At 37.1% G+C, this 25,274-nt stretch overlaps 1 protein-coding gene and 2 pseudogenes across 2 annotated transcripts in view; 2 read left to right on the plus strand and 1 right to left on the minus strand.

Annotated features, from left to right (window-relative positions):
• STAM2 (signal transducing adaptor molecule 2) overlaps positions 1 to 22,045 on the plus strand; it is a 51,708-nt gene extending 29,663 nt beyond the window's left edge. For both annotated transcript variants that reach the window (XM_012457059.3, XM_012457060.3), the window contains exons 8-14: positions 4,162 to 4,256; positions 6,502 to 6,584; positions 6,727 to 6,814; positions 7,819 to 7,873; positions 14,271 to 14,424; positions 16,980 to 17,149; positions 19,730 to 22,045. In XM_012457059.3, the coding sequence (XP_012312482.1) occupies positions 4,162 to 4,256; positions 6,502 to 6,584; positions 6,727 to 6,814; positions 7,819 to 7,873; positions 14,271 to 14,424; positions 16,980 to 17,149; positions 19,730 to 19,958 (874 nt within the window). In that variant the 3' untranslated portion in view covers positions 19,959 to 22,045. The remainder of the gene's footprint in view (positions 1 to 4,161; positions 4,257 to 6,501; positions 6,585 to 6,726; positions 6,815 to 7,818; positions 7,874 to 14,270; positions 14,425 to 16,979; positions 17,150 to 19,729) is intronic.
• On the minus strand, positions 8,097 to 8,432 carry LOC105720495 (large ribosomal subunit protein eL30-like; annotated as a pseudogene).
• Positions 22,046 to 22,132: 87 nt separating the features above from the next.
• Positions 22,133 to 24,074, plus strand: LOC105720488 (large ribosomal subunit protein uL15-like; annotated as a pseudogene).
• Positions 24,075 to 25,274: the final 1,200 nt, after the last annotated feature.

Genomic DNA, 25,274 nt, shown 5'->3' on the forward strand with positions numbered 1-25,274 from the left:
TCAAATGATTCTCTTGCCTCAGCCTCACCAGTAGCTGGGATTACAGGCATGCGTTTCTATGTTCAGCTAATTTTTGTAGTTTTGGTAGAGACTGGGTTTTGCCTTGTTGGCCAGGCTGATCTCAAACTCCTGATATCAGGTAATCCGCCTGCCTCAGCCTCCCAAAGTGCTGGGATTACAGGCATGAGCCACCACGCCCGGTCCAAAGGTGCACATTTCTCATTAACAGAGTATACCAAGAAAAGCCTTTCTTTTATTTTATTTTTAGCTTTGTCTTACCATTCCATGTATGTATGTATGTATGTATGTATGTATGTATGTATGTTTCCTTCCTTCCTTTCCTTTGACAGGGTCTTACTCTGCCGCCCAGGCTGGAGTACAGTGGTGTGATCTCAGCTCACTGCAATCCCTGCCTCCCAGAATCAAACGATTCTCCCGCCTCAGCCTCCTGAGTAGCTGGGAATACAGGCGTGTACCACTACACCTGGCTAATTTTTTGTATTTTTAGTAGAGACAGGGTTTCCCTATATTGGCCAGGCTGGTCTCGAACTCCTGGCCTCAAGTGATCCACCCACCTCAACCTCCCAAAGTGCCGGAATTACAGGCGTAAGCCGCTGTGCCTGGCCCACTCCATGTTTTCTGTATACCGTTTCAAATAATCAAGTGGAATTCTTACAGTTCCAAAAATGCCATTTTCTGCTTAGACCTCCATTGTACCTTTGGTTCTGTCTGCCTGGAAAGCCCTGCTGAAGGAAGTAAAAGCATTTAGAAAAGAAAAAGAACTTTACTTTTCAAGGACAGTTTGCAAGGGAGTCCAGGCTTTAGAAAAGTTGCCTCCCCATATTCAAAAATAAACAGTTATTTTAAGGAAAAGACCCCTACAAGATTACCAAGTTTTTCCAGGTTTACAATTTATATTTTCATGGTAGAGATAGCAGTTTCCTTACAAGATTATTATATCCATAAAGGACATCACTACCCCAGCCATTGTCATTGCACAAGTTAGTGAGTACTTTTTGTTAAGAAGTCAGTAGTTAAAAGGAAAGGCTCAAGTTTTCATGTACTTTGAGACCTAAAACTAAATATGTTGGCGTTTTTTGTTTTATCTCAGAGTGCAGTTTTTTGTTTCTTTGTGCCTGGTTTTCTTGCTTGTTGATAAGGGCAGGAGGGCAAAATGTCATTTTTATTTCCATAGCCATAATTTTCATTTTGTCCTGGCAAGTGCCTACTTGACCTTCAAAACCTATGCCAGATTTTATATCCTCTGAGAAGCCTTTAAACATTTCCCTGCTTTTTAGTTCCCGGTAGAGTTAGCAGTTCCCTTCTTTGAGTTATACCTCTCTGAACATATATAACAGCATTTCTCATACTGTATTTGGATATGTAACTCATCTCTTTCTAGTGCTCATAAATGAAATGATGTTTCATAATCATAGACATTAATTCATTCCTAAGACTCATACTTAAGAATGGCTGTTCAGTTAGTCAGGTTTTTGGAAAGGAATCGATAAAAGTACCATTATTTCCAGATGCTATGATTTTCCATATAGAAAGTACCAGAGTCCAATGGACAAATGATTAAAAGTGGTAGGAGTTCATCAAGGTTGTTGGATACAAGCTTAACATACAAAACTCAGTAGTAAGCTTTAACTACAACTGTTTAGACAATGTAGTAGGAAAGCAAGTCATTCTCAGTAGTAACAAAATGTATATAAATGATCTAGAAATGAATAAGCCTAACAAAGATATGTAAGGCCTTTATGGATTAAAGCATAAAATTATTTGCTTTAAGAATACAAATATGTATTTACATGTTATGTATTTATAGAAATGTAAATGGAGAAAGATACTATGTTCATAGGGAAGAAACCTTAATATTATAAAGATTTCCTTTTTCTTATATTATTGCATAATTTCGGTGCATTTCTATTTCAATTCCCAACAGGACTTTTTCCCCAGAGAACTTAAAAAGTAATTTAATATTAATGTGGAAATGTGAAGTTATGCAGTAAATGAGAAAGAGTAACATAGAAAGGGTATTTTCTCTGGCAGGTATTAAGGTACATTAACAAGATGTAGAAAATTGATATTGGACACTGCAACAGAATGGAATCTAGAAATAGGCTCATGAACAGATTACTGTTTGAAAGGTAGGGTATTATAAATTAGTAGAAAAAATGATGGACTGTTTAATAAATTTTGTTATGATGAGTGGCTCTTTTTATAGTACAGATAAAATTTGATCAGTTTCACATAGTATATAAAATTTCATTCCAAATGAATTAAAAATCTAAACATGGGAGAGGGAAAAAAGAAACCCTAAAGCTACAGTTAAGTATATAGGAGGATAGATGTTAGGAGTCCAGGGGTAGAAAAAGGTAAAAGTGTAAGCCATAAAAGATTGCCAAATGTGACTGCATAGGGGGAAAAAAACCCACTGTAGAATTAAACCATAAACATGTGCTAAAAGACAGTGACAGTCTAGAAGAAGGTATTTGCATAATTCGGACAAACAGTTGCTATCCAAAATATATAAAGAACTTATACAGGTCCATGAAAAAGACAAATGACCCAGTAGAAAAAGAAACATGGGCAAAAAATTTGAACAAGCAGTTTACAGAAAAGGCAGTCTGAATAGCTAGCAAGCACAAGTAGATGCTTGCAAATGCATACAATGAAATATGATTTCTCAGGAGCCGCAGTGGCTCAGGCCAGTTGTCCTGGTGCTTGGGGAGGCGAGGCTACGCATTTGAGGCCAGCCTGGGCAACATAAAAACCTCTCATTCTTCACATGTACCCCAAAACCTAAAACGCAATTAAAAAAAAAGAAAAGAAAAAACCTCTCATTCATTAAAAAAAAAAAAAAAGAAATGTGATTTCTCTCCTCTTTATCAACTATTAGTTATGAGTAAGCTCAGAGAAATTGTTGTATGTATACCCTCAAGTCTAGGATGATCATTACCTTAGTCTTTATAATGGTGAAAGACTGGAATAAACCTAAATGTCCATCTTTACAGGAATGGATAAATATGGCCTTTTATATGATGGAATTTTAATTTAAAAGCAATAAGCAAAATCTAAAAGTATTAATATATAAAATTAAAAAGATCTGTATGAATAAGCATCTATGTCTGCCTGTTTCTATATGAAGTTGGCTATAGATATGTGTAAGAGAACAAAAAACAGACTTGACAAGAAAGCTACCGACTTTATTTTGGTAGTATGGTGAGATGGATGTGGCGTTGGGATTTGGGTTTATTAATAAAGGGCACTTAAGTGTTTTGTTTACTTTTTTATTTTTTTAATTTATTATTGTTATTTTTTGGAGACAGAGTGTCACTGTCTTCCAGGCTGGACTGCAGTGGCATGATCTCAGCTTACTGTAACCTCTGCCTCCTGGGTTCAAGCAATTCTCATGCTTCAGCCTCCTGAGTAGCTGAGATTACAGGCTCCTACCACCACATCATGCTGATTTTTGTATTTTTAGTAGAGACGCGGTGTTGCCATGTTGGCCAGGCTAGTGTCAAAACTCCTGACCTCAGGTGATCCATCCGCCTCAGCCTCCCAAAGTGCTGGGATTACAGGCATGAGCCACCAAGGCTGACCTTACTTTCTTAAAGCCCAGAATCAAATATGATGAATTGCTAATTGGTTCTAATATTTTTGTTTTTTGAGACAGAGCCTTGCTGTGTTGCCCAGGCTGGAGTGCAGTAGCAGGATCTCAGCTCACTGCAGCCTCCTCCTCCCTGGTTCAAACAATACTTCTGCCTCAGTTTCCCAAGAAGCTGGACTACAGGCATGCGCCACCACACCTGGCTAATTTTTGTACTCTTAGTAGAGATGAGGTTTCACCATGTTGGCCAGGCTGGTCTCAAACTCTTGACCTCAGGTGATCCTCCTACCTCGGCCTCCCAAAGTGCTGGGATTACAGGTGTGAGCCACCGCACCTGGTGGCTCTAAGTTTAGATACAGGGATGTGGAAATTTTTTTTACTTGTACTTTTTAATATCATTTATTAAATTTAAGAAAAACTACTTAATTATAGCTGCATGTAAACTAATATATTCAAAGGAGGCTAGATTTAATTTTAATTTTAATTCCTCTTTGCTATTGTATGAAAATTTGGAGGAACAAATGATACTTTTTGCACTGTATTTTTAGTGATGCCAATTGGTGGAAAGGAGAAAATCACAGAGGAATAGGACTCTTCCCATCCAATTTTGTAACAACTAATTTAAACATAGAGTCTGAGGCAGGTAAGTTAAATCTTAGAGAAGGTTAGAGCTATTTAAGTTTTTTTCACTTGAATTTTATGATTTGGTTTTGGATGTAAAGTAGATTGGCATTTAACTTTTGTTTTAAATCATTTATTTGTAGGCATGACAAGCTAACCTCCTTTTTAACCAAATTAAGGGGTTAATTTAGCCCATGTTCAATCCCAAGAATTATTTGCTTTTATTTCAAATCCTCTTGAGAGTTCCCATACATAGTTAAATGTCAGGCATAAAATAATATGTGACCATGCAGGTATTTAAATCAGCCTAACTATTATAGTCTAAGAGGCAGTTCTTAACTATTCTGTTCAAAGAGTGTTTTGATTTGTTACTGAACCACAGTGGCAAAGGGGGAGTAGTGTGGGGATCTTGTGGTTGGCAAGTGCCAAGTATGATTACTGGGGTTAGGAGTACTCCTAAATTTTAGACCTTTCTTCACCTTGATTTGATCCTAGGGAGCCTGAAACAATAATAAAGTAATGTAATCAAGCCACTAAGGTTCCTGGTTCAGATCTGCTGAACTTTTAGTCAGTCTGCTCTTTAGCTATTGTCATCTATACTGAGAAAGCATGCCATTTGATATTCAGGTAGGGAGGTGGGGGGGATCTGAGTGTAAAGGAACAGCTCATAATAATATTAATGATGATAATCAGAAATAGTTACTGGTTTTTGAGCACTCATTATTTGTCAGGCATTGTGCTAAGTCATTTGTACTATTACATTTCAATCTCACAGCTGTGAGATAGCTACTTTTGTTGCCCTGTCTTACAGATGAGGACAATGAGGCTGAGAGGTTGTGTTTCTAGTAAGTGATTGAGGCAGGATTATAAAGTCGGTCAGTCTGACCTTACACTGACTCACTGAGGGATATATCAGTGCTAATCCTTGCCAGTTCAGGAGAAAGAACTTCAAATGAAAGCATTGTGCATCATGTGTAACATTGTCTTTGTATGTGTAGAAGTGTACATTCAGAAAAATGAGAGGGCGATACTTATTGATTTGAATATAGGGTACTTTGCCATTATTTATACTTTTATTCCTCTTATCTGACTCTCTAGGAATACTGGAGACACCTTTAAAAAAGTTCATTGAACATGCTCAGGGGATTCTATGTAGCAATTTCCTTTTGGCATAGGCTGGAGACTATTGAAAGGAAAAAATATTTTGGGTTTTCAGTTTATCCCTGTGTTATGCTGACTTCTGTTTTTTTGAAAGTTAGCCAAATATTTGAAATAAATGGCTAACAGTTGGGATTTAAAATTGTTGCGCTTCGTAGGTTTTTGTTGTAATTTTATTTTTACCAAAATTTGCTTTGTTAAGATAGAGTACAAAATTTACTTTGTTAGAATAGAGTTTATTTGTAAATTTTTTTTCAACCTTCTCTTCTTGAAAAACTTTTTTGTTTAGTGTTGTTTTGACTTTTTTTTTTTTTTTTTTTTTTTGAGACGGAATCTTACTCTGTCGCCTGGCCTGGAATGCAAGCAATTATTGTGCCTCAGCCTCCCAAGTAGCTGGGACTACAAGCACATGCTGCCACACCCGGCTAATTTTTTGTATTTTAGTAGAGATGGGGTTTCACCATGTTGCCCTGGCTGGTCTTGAACTTCTGAGCTCAGGCAGTTCACCCTCCTCAGCTTCTCAGAGTGCTAGTATTATGGGCGTGAGCCACTGTGCCTGGCCTTGTTTTAACTATTATCGAAGTTAGCGTAAAGTAAGTTTTATTTTTTGTTCATATAGGAAATTTTTTTTAATAGAAGGGAAGAGTGTAGAAGAAACTCATAGATGTAACTATGAAATTAGCTAGATAATAATCTGCTCTTATATATTTATTGGTATAAAATAAATATATTTTATATTATATTAAATAATATACCACCCCATTGGTAGCGCTCAGTTTTCATGAAAATGCCTAAAATGTCAGCTGCTATTAATATTGTACACTTATTCCACTAGAATTTTAAGCTCCATGGGGTTAGGGATTCCTCCTGTTTTATTCACTGGTGTATGTATAAATGCCTAGAACAATGCCTGGCACATAATGAGTACTAAATAAATGTTTGTGAAATAAAGGACTAAATGTATATAATAACATATTGATTATAAAATGTGAATATATAAAGGGCTTCCATTTTTTTTTCTTATGGACAATCATAGGCCACTTATAAATTAATGACTAAAATTACTGAAGTAAATGCTGGGGAACTTAAAGTTTCCTTTGTTTCTATAGCGGCTGTGGACAAATTGAATGTAATTGATGATGATGTGGAGGAAATTAAGAAATCAGAGCCTGAGCCTGTTTATATAGATGAGGTAGAGTCCTTCTTTTGTTTAATAGTTAAACTGTCAAGACAATTTAAATGTACTATCTTTGAGATTGCTTGGAAAGAGTAATTTCATATTCACTGAAGTTAAAACTCTTGAGTTTTTAAAAGGTGTCCTATTACTTTTTTAGGATAAGATGGATAGAGCTCTGCAGGTACTTCAGAGTATAGATCCAACAGATTCAAAACCAGACTCCCAAGACCTTTTGGATTTAGAAGGTACTTAATGAATATTAGATATTATCTTAATGTTATGTCATATTTTAGCTATTCATAATGTCTTCAGTTTCTTCTGCCTTGTATTTACCTTTAGAAGTTGGAAATCTCTGGTGGAGAACAGACTAGTACAGTAAAATAGTAAAAGTATTACTTGGAAGGTATTGCCATAAACCTGCAAATCCTTTTCATAAAGGAAGTCTTTGTATTTCTTTACCACTAGTAAAATTGGCTGAAGAGTTTTGCAGTCTGAAAAAGAACAGAATTAAAAACAACAGCATATTAAATTGAGTCAAAATGTTTAAAATGTTTATTCCTGTTTAATTTTCTGGTATTATGAATTTAAAGGACAAAATTATACATGATCATTGTTAACTTCATAACTTAGTCACTTGATGTATGTTGATATGTTTTTTAGTCTCTAAAAAATGTGAAAATAATCAAAACATGTTTTTAAAAAAATCCTTTGGTAGAAAAATCTCTGGTAAATGAACAATTATTCTTAAATCTTTTTATAGAAGAAACATCTGGTTATGAATATAGAATATAGTATTGTGCTCTTCATTGTATCAATGTTCACATTAGGAAACACACAGTATGCTTTATCTTGAAATGTCTTAAATAAATGAACAATCTTCATATCTGATGGGCAAATGGTTACATAGTTTATACACTGTGGCTTAAGTTTGTTTTAGTTAACTAATCATAGTTTTCTAGATGTCTTTAAGATTTTGGGATAACTCCAGATTTCACAGTCTGTCAACTTAGGTAATAGTTTCAAGAAAACATAATATTTTAATATTATTAAATATTGCTTTTGACCTTGCTTTTAGTCACATGATAGTAATATGTAGTAGTAATACTAAATAGTAGTCTGTCTCTAGCATGAGCTTAATCTCTATGTGTTACGCGTAGTATTGTATATTGGTTCTATATTGTTAAAAATTGTTCAAAGTGGCTTAAAGTGGATTAAGTTTCTGTATTTATAAGTATTTTTGTATTTACAGATATCTGCCAGCAGATGGGTCCAATGATAGATGAAAAACTTGAAGAGATTGATAGGTGAGATTTTTTTGTGCAAGGAATAAAAAGTATAGTTTTGGGGGGTTCACTTGTTTTTGGCAAACAGTAAAATAGGGAAAGTTTTGTGGAACTGTACAATTCATGGAAATTGTTTGCCAGTATCCCAAACTCTTACAAACTTATAGCAAGGTGGTGCTTTTTGTTTTTGTTTTTGTAAAAAACAAGCTCTGACAAGTGTTATTAAAGACAAATTTTGCATGGCTTAATTTTCACCAGTCTGTTCTAGCATGCCTCCAGTGATATTAGAACTGCCTGGATCAGTGATAGTCAGTATGCATACTCTCTAGTATTTTCTGCATACTGTACCCATCATTCCCACTGTAGTGATGGACAGCAGTTTTGGCCATCATCGTATAGTACTCTATTTCAGATTTCCTTAAAGCTGGACAATCTTAGTGAGGATGACCAATTTTGCTTTGTCTTATCCGATCATCTTCAGACTGTGCTTTTACCCTAGCACATACTTTCTACTTTTCATAACGAGTTGGAGCCCAGAGTTGGTCAGCTCCACTGACTTTTTCATCTTCTTTGCGGCCATCTGCCTTAGGTCCAGGATGGCCCCCAGCTAAGAGCAGCTGCCAAGATGGCCGGGAGCCTGGTGCTTTTTATTGAGATAACTGTTTTTTAGTTTTTCCTATGGCAAAACAGTATATTTAGAATCGTGGACTCTTGCTCTTAATGGGCCAACCTTTATTTCTAACTTTGGCTGGAATTAAAGGGATAATGAATAGTAAAGAATAAAGTGAATAGATAAGAAAATCAGAATAGGAATCCTAAGCAAGAATTGAATTCTTTTTTTTTTTTTTGAAACGGAGTTATACTCTGTCGCCCAGGCTGGAGTGCGGTGGCGCAATCTTTGTGGCTCGCTGCAACCTCCACCTTTTGGGTTCAAGAAATTCTCCTGCCTCGGCCTCCTGAATAGCTAGGATTACAGGAGTGCACCACCATTCCTGGCTAATTTTCGTGTTTTTAGTAGAGACAGGGTTTCACTATGTTGGCCAGGGTGGTCTCGAACTCCTGACCTCATAATCCACCCACCTTGGCCTCCCAAAGTGCTGGGATTACAGGCGTGAGCCACCATGCCCAGCCAAGACTTGAATTCTAATGTGATAAGTGGTACTTATAAAAATTTCAAATGAAAATTCTCTAGTGTTTGTGAAGCTAAATCACACCTTCTCTTCTCATTTCTTGTCCTTGTATTTCTTTGTTTCTATTACTCTTTTAATTTTATCTTACATAGTTTTCTTTTTCTTTTTTTTGAGACAGAGTCTCACTCTGTCACCCAGGCTGGAGTGCAGTGGCACGATCTTGGCTCACGGCAGCTTCCACCTCCCAGGTTCAAGCAGTTCTCTGCCTCAGCCTCCCAAGTAGCTGGGATTACAGGCACCTGCCACCATGCCTGGCTAATTTTTGTATTTTTAGTAGAGACAGGGTTTTCTTGGCCAGGCTGGTCTTGAACTCCTGACCTCATGATCCACCCACCTCAACCTCCCAAAGTGCTGAGATTACAGATGTGAGCCACTTCAGCCGGCCTATTTTTCTTTTTTTAAAATTATTACTGTTTTTGGAAGCACGTTCTCTGTTGCTCAGGCCCAAGGGATCCTCTTGCCTCAGGCTCCCTAATAACTACAGGTGTGTGCTGCCACACCCAGGTTTTTTTAAAAGACAGAGTCTTAGTAAGCTGCCCAGGCTGGTCTCAAACTCCTGGCCACAAGTGATCTTCCTGCCTCAGCCTCCCATAGTGCTGGGATCATAGGCATGAGCCACCTTGTCTGGCCCTTATTGTTCTTTGAAAATAGGAGCAACACTGAAGGATAGACTATCAGGATTTTGAGCTTTTAACTTGATTCTGCTCCCTTATTTCTCACCTCTCTATCTGAAGTCAGAGGGAGAAGCCATAGTGAATGGAAAACAAGGGATAGGGCTTAGTATTCCATCATCATCCCTTTCTAGCCGTATTTATTGAATTAATATATAAACAACACAAGAAGAAGGGATTAGATAGGGCCAAAATAAGAAGGAGAATAGAAACTACTTATCTCTGCCTCTATCAGAGAAGTGCAGTAGCAGCAAGGCTTTTCCTAGTCACCGAAGATTGTCATCTTTGTTCCAGGGGGCATTTTAAAAATAAATTTATTGTGTTTTCTAAAGAAATGAAAAATCCATGTGGCAGTTGACAGTTTTGCCATATTTTAGAGAAAGCATTAAGTATCTGTATACACATCTACTTTGTTTCAATGCAGGGATGTTAATGGTTAATGTATAAACACACTGGAAAAGATTCAAAAATACCATCATAGATGAGGCTAAGAGTACAATTATTAGGAACTTTTCTGGAGCTTAAAAATAGTTCTTTTTCTTTTTGAATGGATTCTTGCTCTGTTGCCCAGCTGGAGTGCAATGGCATGATCTCAGCTCACTGCCACCTCCGCCTCCCAGGTTCAAGTTATTCTCCTGCCTCAGCCTCCTGAGTAGCTGGGACTATAGGCGAGGCACCACCATGCCTGACTAATTTTTGTATTTTTAGTGGAGACTCGGAGTTTCATCGTGCTGTCCAGGCTGGTCTCAAATTCCTGACCTCATGATCCGCCTGCCTCGACCTCCCAAAGTATTAGGATTACAGGAGTGAGCCACCAGGCCCGGCCTTTTTTGTTTTTTATAGAGGGAGTCTCATTCTATCACCCAGGCTAGAGTGCAGTGGCATCATATTGTTTCACTGAAACCTTGGTCCCCTGCCTCAGCCTCCTGAGTAGCTAGGATTACAGGCACCCCACCACCATGCTAATTTTTATATTTTTAGTAGAGATAGGGTTTCACCATGTTGGCCAACCTGGTCTCAGACTCCTGACCTCAGGTGATCTGCCTGCTTCGACCTCCCAAAGTGCTGGGATTACAGGCACGAGCCACCACGCCTGGCCAATAGTCCATATTCTTTAACACAGCAATTTCAAGTACATACTAAATATGTAGGGATAGATGCAAAGATTTAGCTTTTAAGATACTCAGTCACAGTGTTATTTATGACATCAAAATTGGAAATAACAATAATGTCTTTCATTATGAGACTGGTTTACCAGTCATCCCTTGCTGTCCATGGGGGATTGGTTCCAGGACCTCCCAAGGATACCAAAATCCACAGATCCTTAAGTCTCTGAAATGAAATGGTGTAGTATTTGCATATAACATTTGCACATCCTCTTATATACTTTAAATGATCTCTAGGTTATTTATAATACCTAACACATTGTAAAGGCTTTATCTTGTTATGCTGTATGGTCTAGATAATAATGACATGTACATGTTTAGTTCAGACACAATTTTTTTTTTTTTGTATTTTCAATTTGAAGTTGGTTGAGTGCGCTGGTGCAGAACACATGGATATGGAGGGCTGAGTGTATGTCCACACATTCTACAATGAAAATCATTGTCCTTAATAATTATCCCTTGATAGGAACAGATATCTTAATATATAATGAAAAAAGTCAGGAGCTGTGACAGTTTAATCTTATTTTTTGTTGATAAAAAGAATTTTGTTAAAGGAAAAGATCTAGAAGAATTAGAAGTCAGAGTGAAGCTGCCAGTATTGGGGCTCACACCTATAATCCCAGCATTTCAGGAGGCTGAAGTGGGAGGATCATCTGAGCCCAGGAATTTGAGACCAGGTTGGGCAATATAGTGAGACCCCATTTCTACAAAAAAATTTTTTAAACAATTAGCTGGGCTTGGTGGTGTGCACCCGTAGTCCCAGCTCCTCAGGAGGCTGAGGTGGGAAGATCGCTTGAGCCTGGGAGGTCAAGGAGGCTTTGGTGAGTCACGATTGCACCACTGCACTCCAGTCTGGGTGACACAATGAGATCCTGTCCCAAAAGAAAAAAAAAATCAAAGTGACCATTCTGATATTAGTTAATTTTTTGAGTGAGAATTCAACCATTAACCAGTTTTCTTATCAGTTTCAGTTTTTGAATAGGCCAACTGGCACTTTTTCTTGTTCCATGGCCACAGCTGCAGATGCAGCTTCTCTTCTGGGAAATGTTTCCTGTTCTTCAACAAATGCTTATTGACTATTATTTACCCTTGTGAAGTATTCAGAGATGAATAAAATATCATTTTTTCTCTTGAATAGATCATCATGTTTATTATTCCTACTAGGAAAAACAACTCTACTGTTATAAAGTTAAATTGTACACTTCATTTCTATCTGTCATTGTACAGAATGAAATTTTGTAGCATTTTATCACCCTAAGAAATTATATTGAGTAAACATGTGAATTAACTCCAAAAAAGTTTAGGTAGATTTGTTGAAGGGAGATTCATAGTCTGACCTTAACTATGCTCCAGACTGTTTTAATCTTATTTCCTCCTGTCCTCCAAAGATAATTTTCTACCACCCTGATCAAGTTGTCTTTTGCCCTATTACTCTGGAATTGTGTCTCAAATCTTTAAGAGGATTTCAAACACAATGATCATGTCTTTCTACTGCATTTTCCTGGTGTTTCATCAGCATACTAGGTTTTGTGGATCAGATTCCTACAGTTAAATTTTAGTTACACATTTGTTAGCATGGCATTAATTTCTGTAGCTTTCTGGGTGGTTTGTAACTGTTATTTTTGATCATAGAGTTTGACCTGCTTAATGCAGTCATTCCTACCAGAGAGGGAACAAACTTTTTTGTTGTTCAGACAGATTATAATAGAAGAAAGGTGACAAATCTTGATAGGACTCAGTCCAGGCCGTTTACTTGGTAGTCCTTAGTCCTCTGTCTGTTTGCGTGCCTCTGCTTGTTGCCTGTGTTTTTATAGCAAAAACCGCATTCAATAAAAAGGCTTGTGAATGTTTCAGGCCAGATAAAAGTGGTTGCTTAACTTTTATAAATTTCTCAGTTGCAAAGAGAGTTCTTTATTACTCCCAGGGGAACAGACAAAATTGTGTCAAGTAGGAAGAGTTTGCTCTGAAGTTTCTTGGGCAAATTTGAAAATGCTTTTATTTGGATTTGTGGTTATTACACAATAAAGTATTGGGTTTTACTTTCTCAAAATAAAACAACCAACAAATGAGCATTAGAGACTAGTCTTACACAGTGTTTTTACTTGGATTTTCAAGGATAATTATTTAAGTAGGTTTTTTTTTCAGTTGATTCTGTCATGGATATAAACAAACGAAAATGTGTATTTTTTTTTTTTAAACAAGCATTTTTAAATTTCTATCATATTATACTTCATAGAGGTTCTGGACTTTGCCTGGGTACTTTCTTTGATTGAGATTTGTAATTGAGGCCCAGATTCTTACCTAATTTGAGAATTTTCTTTTTAATAATTGAATTCTCAACAGAAGGCTGGAATGTGTGAAAGTAAATTCTTTCAGCACCAAAATTATGAATTGATTGCATTTTATGAGGCATGGAAAGTACTTTTCCCTAATATTATAAAGTCATATTGTCACTGGTAGAGGGATATGACTGCGAGTTGTCCAGGTTCTTGGCATTTTGGACAAAGAATTGAACAAAATGCCCAGCAAACCAAAGGAAGAATGAAGCAACAAAATAACCAAAGCAGGGATTTACTGAAAATGAAAGTACACTTCACAGTGTGGGAGCGGGCCTTAGCAGTGGCTCAAGGGCCTGGATACAGAACCTTCTTGGGTCCAAGTACCCTCTAGAAGTTTACCCTTGACCACTTCATGCTCACCTCATGTAAATGAAGGGGTAGCTCACAATCAGTCTGATAGGTTGCAGAAAGTAGCCAACCAGAGGCTGAAATGAAGTTACAAAGGTCACACTGCTGTACAGACATCTGATTGGTTGCAAAAAGCTTTTTGCAACCAATCAGAGGCTAGGGTGAAGTTACAAAGTTATACTTCTAACTCCACCCACAGTCGGTCTGATTGGTTGTAGATAGCAACCATTCAGAGGCTGGAGCAGCCATTCAGAGACTTGGTTGTGGACAGCAACCTTTCAGATGCTGAAGTTACAAAGTTGCAAATGAGGACTGGACTTGCCATCAGTCGGATATTTTTCCGACAGCCAATTTACCATTGTGGGGCAGGACTTTGCAAAGGGAGTATCTTCTGGTCCTTTTCTTACTTAGGTGTGGAAAGTTTGGGTTGGTTTTCCTTTCAATTTAGTTATAGGAAGTCAGCATGAAACAGCCTTAGGTTTCCTGCTTCTAGACCCTATACTCCTGCCTCAGTATCAGCCTAGCTATTACAAGTATTAAGCAGTTCTTCCTCTCAGTTTCCCTTTGTGAATATTCTTTCATTAAGTACAAAAAGAGCCTTTTAATATATGAATAGAAATTGTGCTAAATTAAAAAACAAATTTATGTTACTAAATACATGCTAAAAACTAGAAGAGTATTATAATACCTTTCTTCTACATCAGGAAGCATTCAGAATTGTCTGAATTGAATGTAAAAGTCTTGGAAGCTCTGGAACTATATAACAAATTGGTGAATGAAGCACCAGTATACTCAGTCTATTCAAAGCTCCACCCTCCAGCGCATTACCCACCTGCATCATCTGTGGTTCCTATGCAGGTGAGCATATTTTTCAAGAACATTTTCTAAATTATAGATAAGTTTTAAAGTAAAAGAAAATGTTTTACAGAATAGTATTAAGATTTCTACTGTCTGCGAATAGAATTATAAAACTTATCTTTGTTTTAGTAAATATTGGTTAAACAATTAACATTCACCAAAACAAATTAGACAGATACTCATATTTCACAAAAATATTTTAGTTCAGTTTTAACATGGATGAAAAGACCATTAAATATGTGAGGGTAGTTCTGGTTCTTCATATGGTTTCGTAATTATAAAGCATAAATCTTTTATGTAAGTATAAATCCTTTTCGTAAATGTGGAATGTATATATCTAATTTTTTTTTTTTTTTGAGATGGAGTCTCTGTCACCCAGGCTGGAGTGCAGTGGTGTGATCTCGGCTCACTGCAACCTCTGCCTCCTGGGATCAAGCGATTCTCCTGCCTCAGCCTCCTGAGTAGCTGGTTCCACAGGCGCATGCCACCACACCCGGCTAATTTTTTATTTTTAGTAGAGACAGGGTTTCACCATAATTCCTGACCTCAGGTGATCCACCTGCCTTGGCCTCCCAAAGTGCTGGGATTACAGGCATGAGCCACCATGCCTGGGGAGTATAAATCTTTTGATTTTGGACAGTACCTGACATATCAGAAGTCCCCCAGGTGAGGTACTAATGCTGTTCCTAATGTTTGACAAGATTTAACATTTCATGTAAAGTATCCATAAAGATTTCTTTGACTTACATGATTATTAACAGGCACAATGAACTTCTTGATGAGTATGCTTTATACTTCCTTTTCTTAGCTGCATGACTTAAATGGTTAAAAATTTATGCATAGCAAAGGTATACAGATCTAAGAAGCACAGACTCCATAAGCCATCATAAGCCATCCATGAACAGCATCTTTTCCCAGTACTTACCACCTTTTTTGTGTGTTTGCCATATGAAGTGAATACTTATATTTGTCAGTATCCCCATTCAGAAGCATTTTTGAAATTTCAGCCAATTAGCCAATTGAATTCAGAATGAGCTTAGATTAGCAAACTTCATGTTAATTTATGAAAACTGGTATATAAAGGTGCATGTGAAGGAGACACCCAAGGAGAAAGGGTAGAAGGTGGGTGCATAATTTAGATGACTTGACACAACATAATTGTTAAGTAAAAAAAGAATAGTCACTATGGTAACTGTCATTTATCAAATATGCCATGCCTTGATCTTTTTGAAAATTAGGAGGGTAGGAAAGATTTCTGGCTCTAAAAGACATTTGGGGTTTTGATTCAGTATTGCTTCTGTTTTCAGAGTTGTTTGCTCCTGCTGTGAAAGTGTAACAAAACAGCAATGTCTGCACCATTGTATGATAAAACTGTGTTTGCTTTTTTGTGTGTCTGTAAAGGGTTATTTGCCATTATGTGTCAGGTTTTGGTGTTTAGTCGCATTCTATTTACAGACTGCGTTTTGCCAAGCACAACTCATTTCTCTAAAAAGTTAACTTTATTTCTGTTTGATTCCTCACATAACCTGTATCTACACTATTCACTCATAAGAGTGTTTGAAATATTCAAAAGATTTTTTCTAATTTGACAAAAATATATCTCTACTAGAAGCAGTTGGGATAACACATTAGTTATATCTGTGTAAGCTATTCAGGAACCCTAAACTGCAGAACTTCATTTTCACAGTCCCAGCCTATTTTTAGTAGATTGTTACATGTCTACTAAGGAGGTAATGTGATTGTACTTAATATAGTTTATTTGGCATTTCTAGCATCTTAAATTTTCAGATGAATGGTCTTTGCTTTAAAAATAGCTTAATTTAAAACTGGATTGATGATCATTATGGTATGATATGATATTAAATGGATGCATTGTTTTGAGGCTATATATAGTAGACAGGTGGTGGACCCTGTCCTTAAGGAGCTGTTGTCCTGAAAATAAGTAGGGCACATAAAAATGTCCAAAGAGACCTAGACCATTTTTGCTATTTCCTGAAGATACATGTCTTTTACCCACAACTCTTCTTTTGTCCTGTTTGTCTTAAAGGCAGGAAATAAACATTGCCTGGGAAGACCTGGCACCCTTATAGCATTTCTTTTTCAGCTTTTTCTCTTAAGTTTTATTCTTAGGAAGGAGTTGGATGAGTCACCCTGAGTTGAGGATAAAGAAAGTTATCATTCTCATAGTGACTTGAAGTGATGGTGGGCTTCCCTTCAACGGATGTGTAGTTTTCTGTGGCTCTACAGCAAGACATGTTTACTGAGTAATAGGCAACCTGGATAGATTATAATCCACTACTTAAAAGTACACCACCTGTCTTTCTTCCAGCTTGCTGTAAAAATAAAAGAACAGTCAAACAAATCAAATTTCCATAGATTTGGCACTGTGATTTAACAGCTCTCCACTTTTAGTTCTAAGATGGATAGATTGGTAGAATCAGATTGCTTCTCAAAGAACTATATTTTCTTTCCTATAAGTCTTCTAACATTTTAAATATATTATTAGGCACATGTTTGGGAGATCAGTGGATCAACTTTTTCTTTTTGATTGCCAGACATATCCAGTTCAATCACATGGTGGAAACTATATGGGTCAGAGCATTCACCAAGTAACGGCTGCCCAAAGCTATAGCCTAGGACCAGATCAAATTGGTCCACTGAGATCTCTGCCTCCAAATGTGAATTCTTCAGTGACAACACATTCTGCTCAAACTTCATATTTAAGGTAAGTTTTGGGAACTATGTTACTTTTGTAATTTTATGTGTTAATTTTCCTAGATTTTCAGAATGAGAATATATAGACCCTTATTAAGATGAAGTTACAGAACTGTTTATTCATAATCCTGTGAAGTGGAATGGTGTTACCTTAGCTTTGCTACCCATACTGAGATGGTTGCCCCTACTTAAGCTTATAGTCTGCATCCCTGGGACAAAATAAAGCTAATTGTTCTTTATGAGACTAAGCCCATGATGTGCTTAGCACTGTGATATAATCAGCCTGTAAAGTAGTCCCAGACTTATTTATCTGCATGCACTCCTAAAAATTAGAAAACTTGTTACTTTGACCCTTAAAAAGAAGGGTGTTTGAACTGTAGAATTTGTAGTTAAGTTTTTTTTTTTCCAAGACAGAGTCTTGGCCGAGCACGGTGACTCACACCTGTAATCCCAGCACTTTGGGAGGCCAAGGCAGGCAGATCACAAGGTCAGGAGTTCAAGACCAGCCTGACTAACATGGTGAAACCCCATTTCTACTAAAAATACAAAAATTAGTTGGGTGTGGTGGCTTGCGCCTGTAATAATCCCAGCTACTCGGGAGGCTGAAGCAGGAGAATCACTTGAATCCAGGAAGCAGAGGTTGCAGTGAGCTGAGATCGTTCCATTGCACTCTAGCCTGGTGACGGGGCAATTCCATCTCAAAAAAAAAAAAAAAGAAGGACCTGACTTGGTCACCCAGGCTGGAGTGCAGTGGCGTGATCTCAGCTCACTACAGTCTTGACCTCCTGGTCTCAAGTGATTCACCCACCTCAGTCTCTCGAGTAGCAGGGACTACAGGTGAGTACCACCATGCTTGGTTAATTTTTGTATTTTTTTTTTGTCAAGATGGGGTTTCACCATGTTGCCCAGGCTGGTCTCAAACTCCTCAGCCCAAGGGATCTGCCTGCTGTGGCCTCCCAAAGTGATAGGATTACAGACATGCACCACTGCACCCAGCCCTGTAGTTCTGTTTTTTAATAAAAACACTTCTACTCTAAAAGTTATATTTAAATCTTCCTTTCTGTTCACTTTGCTTAACCATACAAAATGTTCATTCAATATAATCATACGTAGATGATCTGTAAGGTCTCTTCCCACCCTCAAATTCCATGAGTATGCATTTTAGATATTATATGAAAATTAAATAAATCTCAGTGTTCAGTTAGAATAAAATACAAAATTTTGCCATCCTTGGTGACACTAGTAATTATGGAGAAAAAACTGGTGTAGTGTTGAAACTAATTCTCTTTTATTGGAAGCAGTGTATTCGGTGGAATTTAAAATTACATAATTTTTAAAATTAAAACTGTTTTTAAATAGATGGGGTTTTATCATCCAGGCTGAAGTACGTGGTGTGATCATAGCTCACTGCAGCTTCCAACTCCCAGGCTTCAGGGATCTCCTAAAACCTCTGCCTCCTGAGGAGCTGAGACCAAAGGTGCATACTTTGCCCAGTTAATGTTTTTAATTTTTTGTAGAGATGAGTATTGCTATGTTGCCCAGGCTGGTCTCAAACCAGCCTGGCCTTAAGTAGACCTCTTACCTTGGCGTCCCAAAATGCTGGGATTAGAGGCATGAGCCTCCAAGCTCAGCCCTAAAATTATATATATTTCAAGAGAAATGTATGCCATAATAGTTATAGGAACAGACAGATGTCTTGCAATTTGTTATGATTTTTCAGCATAGTTTGTGAAGTGTCAGTCGATAAACTATAGTTTTGGACTATCCTGAGGGTAGATTTTGGGTCCTATACAGACTGCACTGTTTTTCCTTTGAAAGTAAAAAGTGATTACTGAAGTAAAGCTTGAAGGATATTTGCAGAGACGAGGTAGACTTCTTTGTGCTCGATTTGGAGATGGGGAAGGGAGAATATAGGCTGAAGGTGGCATCTTGAGGCAGGGCTTCTTCTCTTTGCAACTGGCCGAGGGTACTTCCATCAGAAACAGTTTGCATCTCCTCAGATGGTTTCTAAATGTTTTTAGTTAGAGAGTCTGGAGAAGGCAAGTTAAATTGGCCTTAGAATCTTACATTTTATTTCTTTTCAAGTACCTCTCTCTTCTTACCAAATATAAAAACTACATTAACAAGCTCAGCGTGGTGGCTCACACTTGTAATTTCAACACTTTGGAAGGCCAAGGCCAGAGGATCACTTGAGCCCAGGAGTTTGAGAACATCCTGGGCAACATAGCAAGACCTAGTCTCTACAAAAAAGAAATTTTTTTTAATTAGTCAGGAGTGGTGGTACACCTCTAGTCCCAGCTACTCAGGAGACTGAGGCAGGAGGACTGTTTAAGCTTAGGAGTTCGAGAATGCAGTGAGCTATGATCTGCACCCCAGCCTGGGCAACAGAGCAAGATCCCATCTCAAAAAAAAAGAAAATTTGATTAACGGTATTCAATGGCTGGAGTGATTAAATTGTAATCAGAACAGCAGGGCTACATAAACTTAAAAAGAAGATGGAAAAGACATTTTTGTCATGATGATTGATCTGTAACTGTAACCTAGATATTGCAAAGTAAATATGGTTTCCTTTATACAATTTTGTTTGTAGCACTGGACAAGACACTGTTTCCAATCCTACTTATATGAACCAGAAATCTAACCTACAATCAGCTACTGGTACAACTGCTTACACACAGCAAATGGGGATGTCTGTGGATATGTCATCTTATCAGAACACTACTTCCAATTTGCCTCAACTGGCAGGCTTTCCGGTGACAGTTCCAGCTCATCCAGTTGCACAGCAGCACACAAATTACCATCAGCAGCCTCTCCTTTAGAAACAAAGCAGCCATTTTCTTGAAAGCCTTCATAAGTGTATTATTCAATCCTTGTGATTCCAACCTGAAAACATTAAAACTTTTTTCCTCTCAACTCAAAAGGACTATGAATAAATAAAGCACAAAAACCTCTCATACTCTACAAGGCCATAAAAGGTTTTTTTTTTCAGTCCAGTTTGTTCGAAGTCAATCTTTTGATTAGAGGCAGCTTAAAGATGCTTTCAGTTAGTTTTGTCTTACTTTCCGATTTATCTACATAAATCTAGATACCGGTTAGGTAGCCTTATGACACTAAACAGTGTGAGATAGGAGTGTTAAAATATTGTTTTAAAGAAACCACTATTTTCCCCTAAAATGTCATAAGAGCACTGAAGAACTTGAAATATTTTTTTCAGAGTGTCTCACTAACTGTTTTGTGTGTAAGCATTTAGCTTGCCAGCGTATTTCCTTTTGGCTCCTTAAATTGCAGTTGTGTTTGCAGTATTGTCATTTTTGCTCTCACTGATATGTTGAGTAGTAATTAGCATATAAGCAAGAGCAATTTGGAAGGAACAAAAATGTTTTCTGTGATTAACAGTGAAGACCTTATAAATGCAGATGTGTGATAAAGCATTTAGTCAGTCCCCCAGCCAGTCATGCCAACTCTGCAGGAATTTGTCCCACAAAACATTTCCATTCCCTAAGAGAAAACATTTCCTTTTCTACATGTATATCTGGTATTTAGAATTGCCACTAGTAACCTGTTCAAGTGACTTTGGCTATTCTCTAATGAAGATATGGTCCATTTGTTTTTATCCCTGCAACATGGTATGCAGAGATGCTGTGTATCCTTTTTATGGGATCGTGTGAATTTGAGCCATGAGACATTCCTAATAAGGTTGTGAGATACACCAAGCATGGATGATAAGTGTGTTTTTAGTAATGTGGTTTTTTCTTTTTAAAGTGATACAAGTACCGTTGCTAAGCTGTCAGCATACCAAGCTGTTGAAAAAATCGACCATTTCTTTCAGAAGTAATTCTGAGCCTGTGGAATAATAGCAGGTGATGACTTCATAGAGGACAGATTGATAGGGAGGCTATTGAAGCAGTTTTTCTGAAGGCTGTATTTTGAGTTAGTTTATAGTGCTAATAGGTTCTATATAACTGTGGGAGTTTGGTAGTAAGCCAGTAGGGATTATTTTCTCTCCTAAAAATTTGTACAATACTTCATCGTCTACCAATTTTTTACATAATGCAAAATAGAAATTGCAAATACATATGCATATGGAAACATTCAGACTGGGAAAAACAATGGACATTAGTTTTTAAAAAGTTACTTGCATGGAAGCAAGATTTCTATATTTGTTTTTTTAAAGCAGTCAGTCTTACTACTAAATCCGTTTCAAGATAGTTCTCTGAGAATTTTGTTTTTTGTCTACAGAGATTTGATTATAAATATGTTCCTTTTTCAAAGAAACTTTATCCTAGAACAGTAATCTCTATGGTACTTGATCTACATTTAAATGGAAAAATTAGCAGTATTTGAGAGCTCAGTTTATGTCATTGTCTTACTTCAGATACAAAAAACTGAACAGAAAGTTTTAACCTTTAATATCTCATGTCCTATTTTTCATTCAGTATTTTCCTATATGTTAATTCAGTTATAAACTTCTGAATGGCACCTTTTTGGAAACAAATTTGTTCTTTACAAATTAATAATTTTAAAAAACCATTAAAAAATCCAAAGCTGCTCTCGGTAATAGTCAACATTTGCATATATATGGAATTTCTTACATTTTTTCTCCCAAACTGTATTTAATAAACTTATTTTAATGTTTGTGTATTTCATGTATAATTGTGATCTCCAATATAAAAGCTTAATTCAGCATGTCTTTGAGCCAGTATAAATACTGTACACCCACTAAATTGGGATCAGCCATTATAAAGAATGTAGTTTTAGAATAATAAAACATGACATATATATATATAGTGTATATTGACACTTATCGATAAAAGTTTATACATGAAGTTTTTTTTCTCAATAATTTTTTTTCCATATCTAATAAATTTTGTGTTGCAGGCTGTTGAAAGATAAAAATGATTTTAAATCTGTGTACTGATGATTCTTTCGGTGTTAAGAAACAAGATTACTTTCTTTCCTTTTTATGGGCTTATCGGTTCTATTTATATTAAGACCTGTTTATAATTGTTTTCTGCCAAAGGAATTGTCTAACTTCAGATTTCTACATGGGGTTCATACTTACTGTTTTATATCCGAAGCAAAAAATAGCATCTGCTTTTTCATATGAAATCTTGGTACATCATAAAGAATTCCTGAACATTTATAATATAATAAATTTTATTAATGTAGAAAATATCTCAGAGTGTTAAAATATATGAAGTGTGAGATATATTGTTACAGTTTGTAAAATGTACAGTCAACCAATATTACCTTCTAATTTGGTAATTTATAAAATTACTTAAACAGTTAATTATATTTATTAGGATTTGAAATTTGTAGATAAATTGTCATGCTATTTCGAATAATTGACACTTTGACTACATAATACATTTTACTGTATGTTTTGAAGGTGGTTATAGTTTCATTTTTCAAAATTTAGAAAGTTGATTTTAAATGTTTTAGGTATATATAGCTTAGGGATTTTTTTAAAAAGGCTTTCTTAGTAAAAACCATAAATTTAAAAGCTCCTGAGTCCTAGGAGAGGGCTTATTGAATTGTTATAAGAAAGTTGAAGTTACTTTAATAAGTAATAAATTATACATGGCATTGATCTATAATGTTTTGTTTATATCAGAAGGTACTTTTTCTTTCATCATCAGTTTTAGCTAATAAATTAAAGGGGAAGACTCAGTTTTAGGGATTTGATTTTTATGTTTGGTTTAGCTTTCTTTCAAAAATTAAAGGTTTATTTCTAAAAGTTTTCCCCAGAGTCCAGGTACAGTGGCCCATGCCTGTAATCCCAGCACTTTGGGAGGCTGAGGTGGGAGGATTGCTTGAGGCTAGGAGTTTGAGACCAGCCTGGCAACATGGCAAAACCCCATCTCTACAAAAATTTTAAAACTTAGCCAGCCATGGTGGTGCACCTGTAGTCCCAGCTACTCAGTAGGCTGGGGTGAGAGTATTGCTTGAGGCTGCAGTGAGGCATGATCACGCCTCAGAGTGAGATCCTGTCTCCAAAAGAAACTTCTGGATAGTTCACGAGACTTGCCGAAGCCTTCCTCTTTCATCTGGGCTGCCAACATGCCATCCGGAATGAGGAAGACCCAGAAACTTCTGGGCCATGTGAACCACGGCCACGGCCCCATTGGCAAGCACTGGAAGCACCCCAGAGGCCGAGGTATGCATCACCACAGGATCGACTTCGACAAATACCACCCAGGTTACTTTGGGAAAGTTGGCATGAGGCATTACCACTTAAAGAGGAACCAGAGCTTCTGCCCAGCTGTCATCCTTGACAGATTGTGGATCTTGATTAGTGAATGCTGCTAAAAACAAGACTGGGGCTGCTCCCATAATTGATGTGCTACGATTGGGCTGCTACAAAGTTCTGGGCAAGGGAAAGCTCCCAAAGCAGCCTGTCATTGTGAAGGCCAAATTCTTCAGCTGAAGAGCTGAGGAGAAGATTAAGGGTGTCGCGGGGAGCTGTGTCCTGGTGGTTTGAAATCGCATAGAGGGAGGTTCATTAAATGTTAACTACTTAAAAAAAAAAAAAAAAAAAAAAATTCCCCAGGAGAAGAATTCTAATTTTATCAAGCTGAATTAAAATTTGAGTCTTTTTTTTTAATCTTACTGTGTCAAAAGAGGCATTATGTTGCTTGTGTGATAGTAAACAGTGTCCCTACAAATTTAATATATCTGAAATGTCACAATGTGACCTTACAGTAGCCACCCCAACCCCTGCGCTTATCTGTGGTGGATACATTTGCAAGATCCCCAGTGGATGCCTGAAAGAGCAGATAGTCCTGAACCTTATATCTATATACTGTTTGTTTTCCTGTGCATAATACCCCTATGATAAAGTTTAATTTATGAATTTGGCACTTAAGAAATTAACAGCAGAACTAATATGATGGAAGAGTTGTAACAATATACTCTAATAAAAGTTATTTAAAACATAAGAATTGTTTATAATTTTTCATTTAATATTTTTGGACTGTGGTTTAATCTGGGTAACTGAAATAACAGAAAGTGAAATCGTGGGCCGGGCATGGTGGCTCATGCCTGTAATCCCAGCACTTTGGGAGGCCAAGGCGGGTGGATCACCTGAGCTCAGGAGTTCAAGACCAGCCTGGCCAACATGGTGAAACCCTGTCTCTACTAAAAATACAAAATTAGCTGTGTGTGGTGGCATATACCTGTGATCCCAGCTACTTGGGAAGCTGAGGCGGTAGAATTGCTTGAACCTGGGAGGCAGAGGTTGTAGTGAGCCGAGATAGTACCATTGCACTCCAGCCTGGGCAACAAGAGCAAAACTCCATCTCGGGAGTGGGAGGGGAAAGAAAGTGAAATCATGGGAAAGGACGGACTACTGTATTTGGAAACAGGGTCTTTGCAGTTGTCATTAGTTACAGATCTTGAGGTGAATTCATCCTGGATTTAGGGTGGGCTCTAAATCCGATGCCTAGTGTCCTTATAAGAAGAGGAGAAGACACACAAATGAAAAGAGGCCATGGCAGTGAAAGTTGAGTTATGCTGCCAGAGGGAAAGGACTACCTGGGACCACCAGAAGTTGGAAGAGGCAAAGGATTCCTCCCTGGAGCCTTCAGAGGGAGCATGGCCCTGCTAACACTTTGATTTCAGACTCCAGAAACTTGAGAGAACAAATTTCTGTTGTTTAATTATTACAGCAATCCTGAGGAACTCATAGACATGGTTAAAAGTATACAGTGAAATCTGAGTACTAAGCACTCGAGACTTTTATAAGGTTGCTTAAAATTGACACAGGAATTCTGAGGAAAATGTAGTTTTGTGGCAGTCTTTTTATCTTTGCTAAACTATAATGACATTGTGTGGATAGATGAAACTAAGCTCTCTGTTAATTCCATAATCCTATTTCTTTTTAAATACCACGTCTTCATTTCAATAATTGATTTCATTATGCCAAAGGTGTTTATAGTTAGCAAGATTATAACTGATTTGCATTTTTATCTACTCTGGTCATCTTGAGCAGTGGTTATTGAATGACAGGAGAAACATTCAAAGGCAAACATATAGAGGTGAAGAAAAACAAAAAAACTGGATGGATATTCCCCCTCAAAAGCTACTTGGGAATGGAGATTTGGTTTTGTTCTTAAGTTTGTACCATTTTATAACCT

The sequence above is a fragment of the Aotus nancymaae genome, unplaced genomic scaffold, assembly GCF_030222135.1.
Source record: "Aotus nancymaae isolate 86718 unplaced genomic scaffold, 86718_ANA_hifiasm-v0.15.2.pri h1tg000029l, whole genome shotgun sequence".
In the NCBI taxonomy this organism is placed as follows: Eukaryota; Metazoa; Chordata; class Mammalia; order Primates; family Aotidae; genus Aotus; species Aotus nancymaae.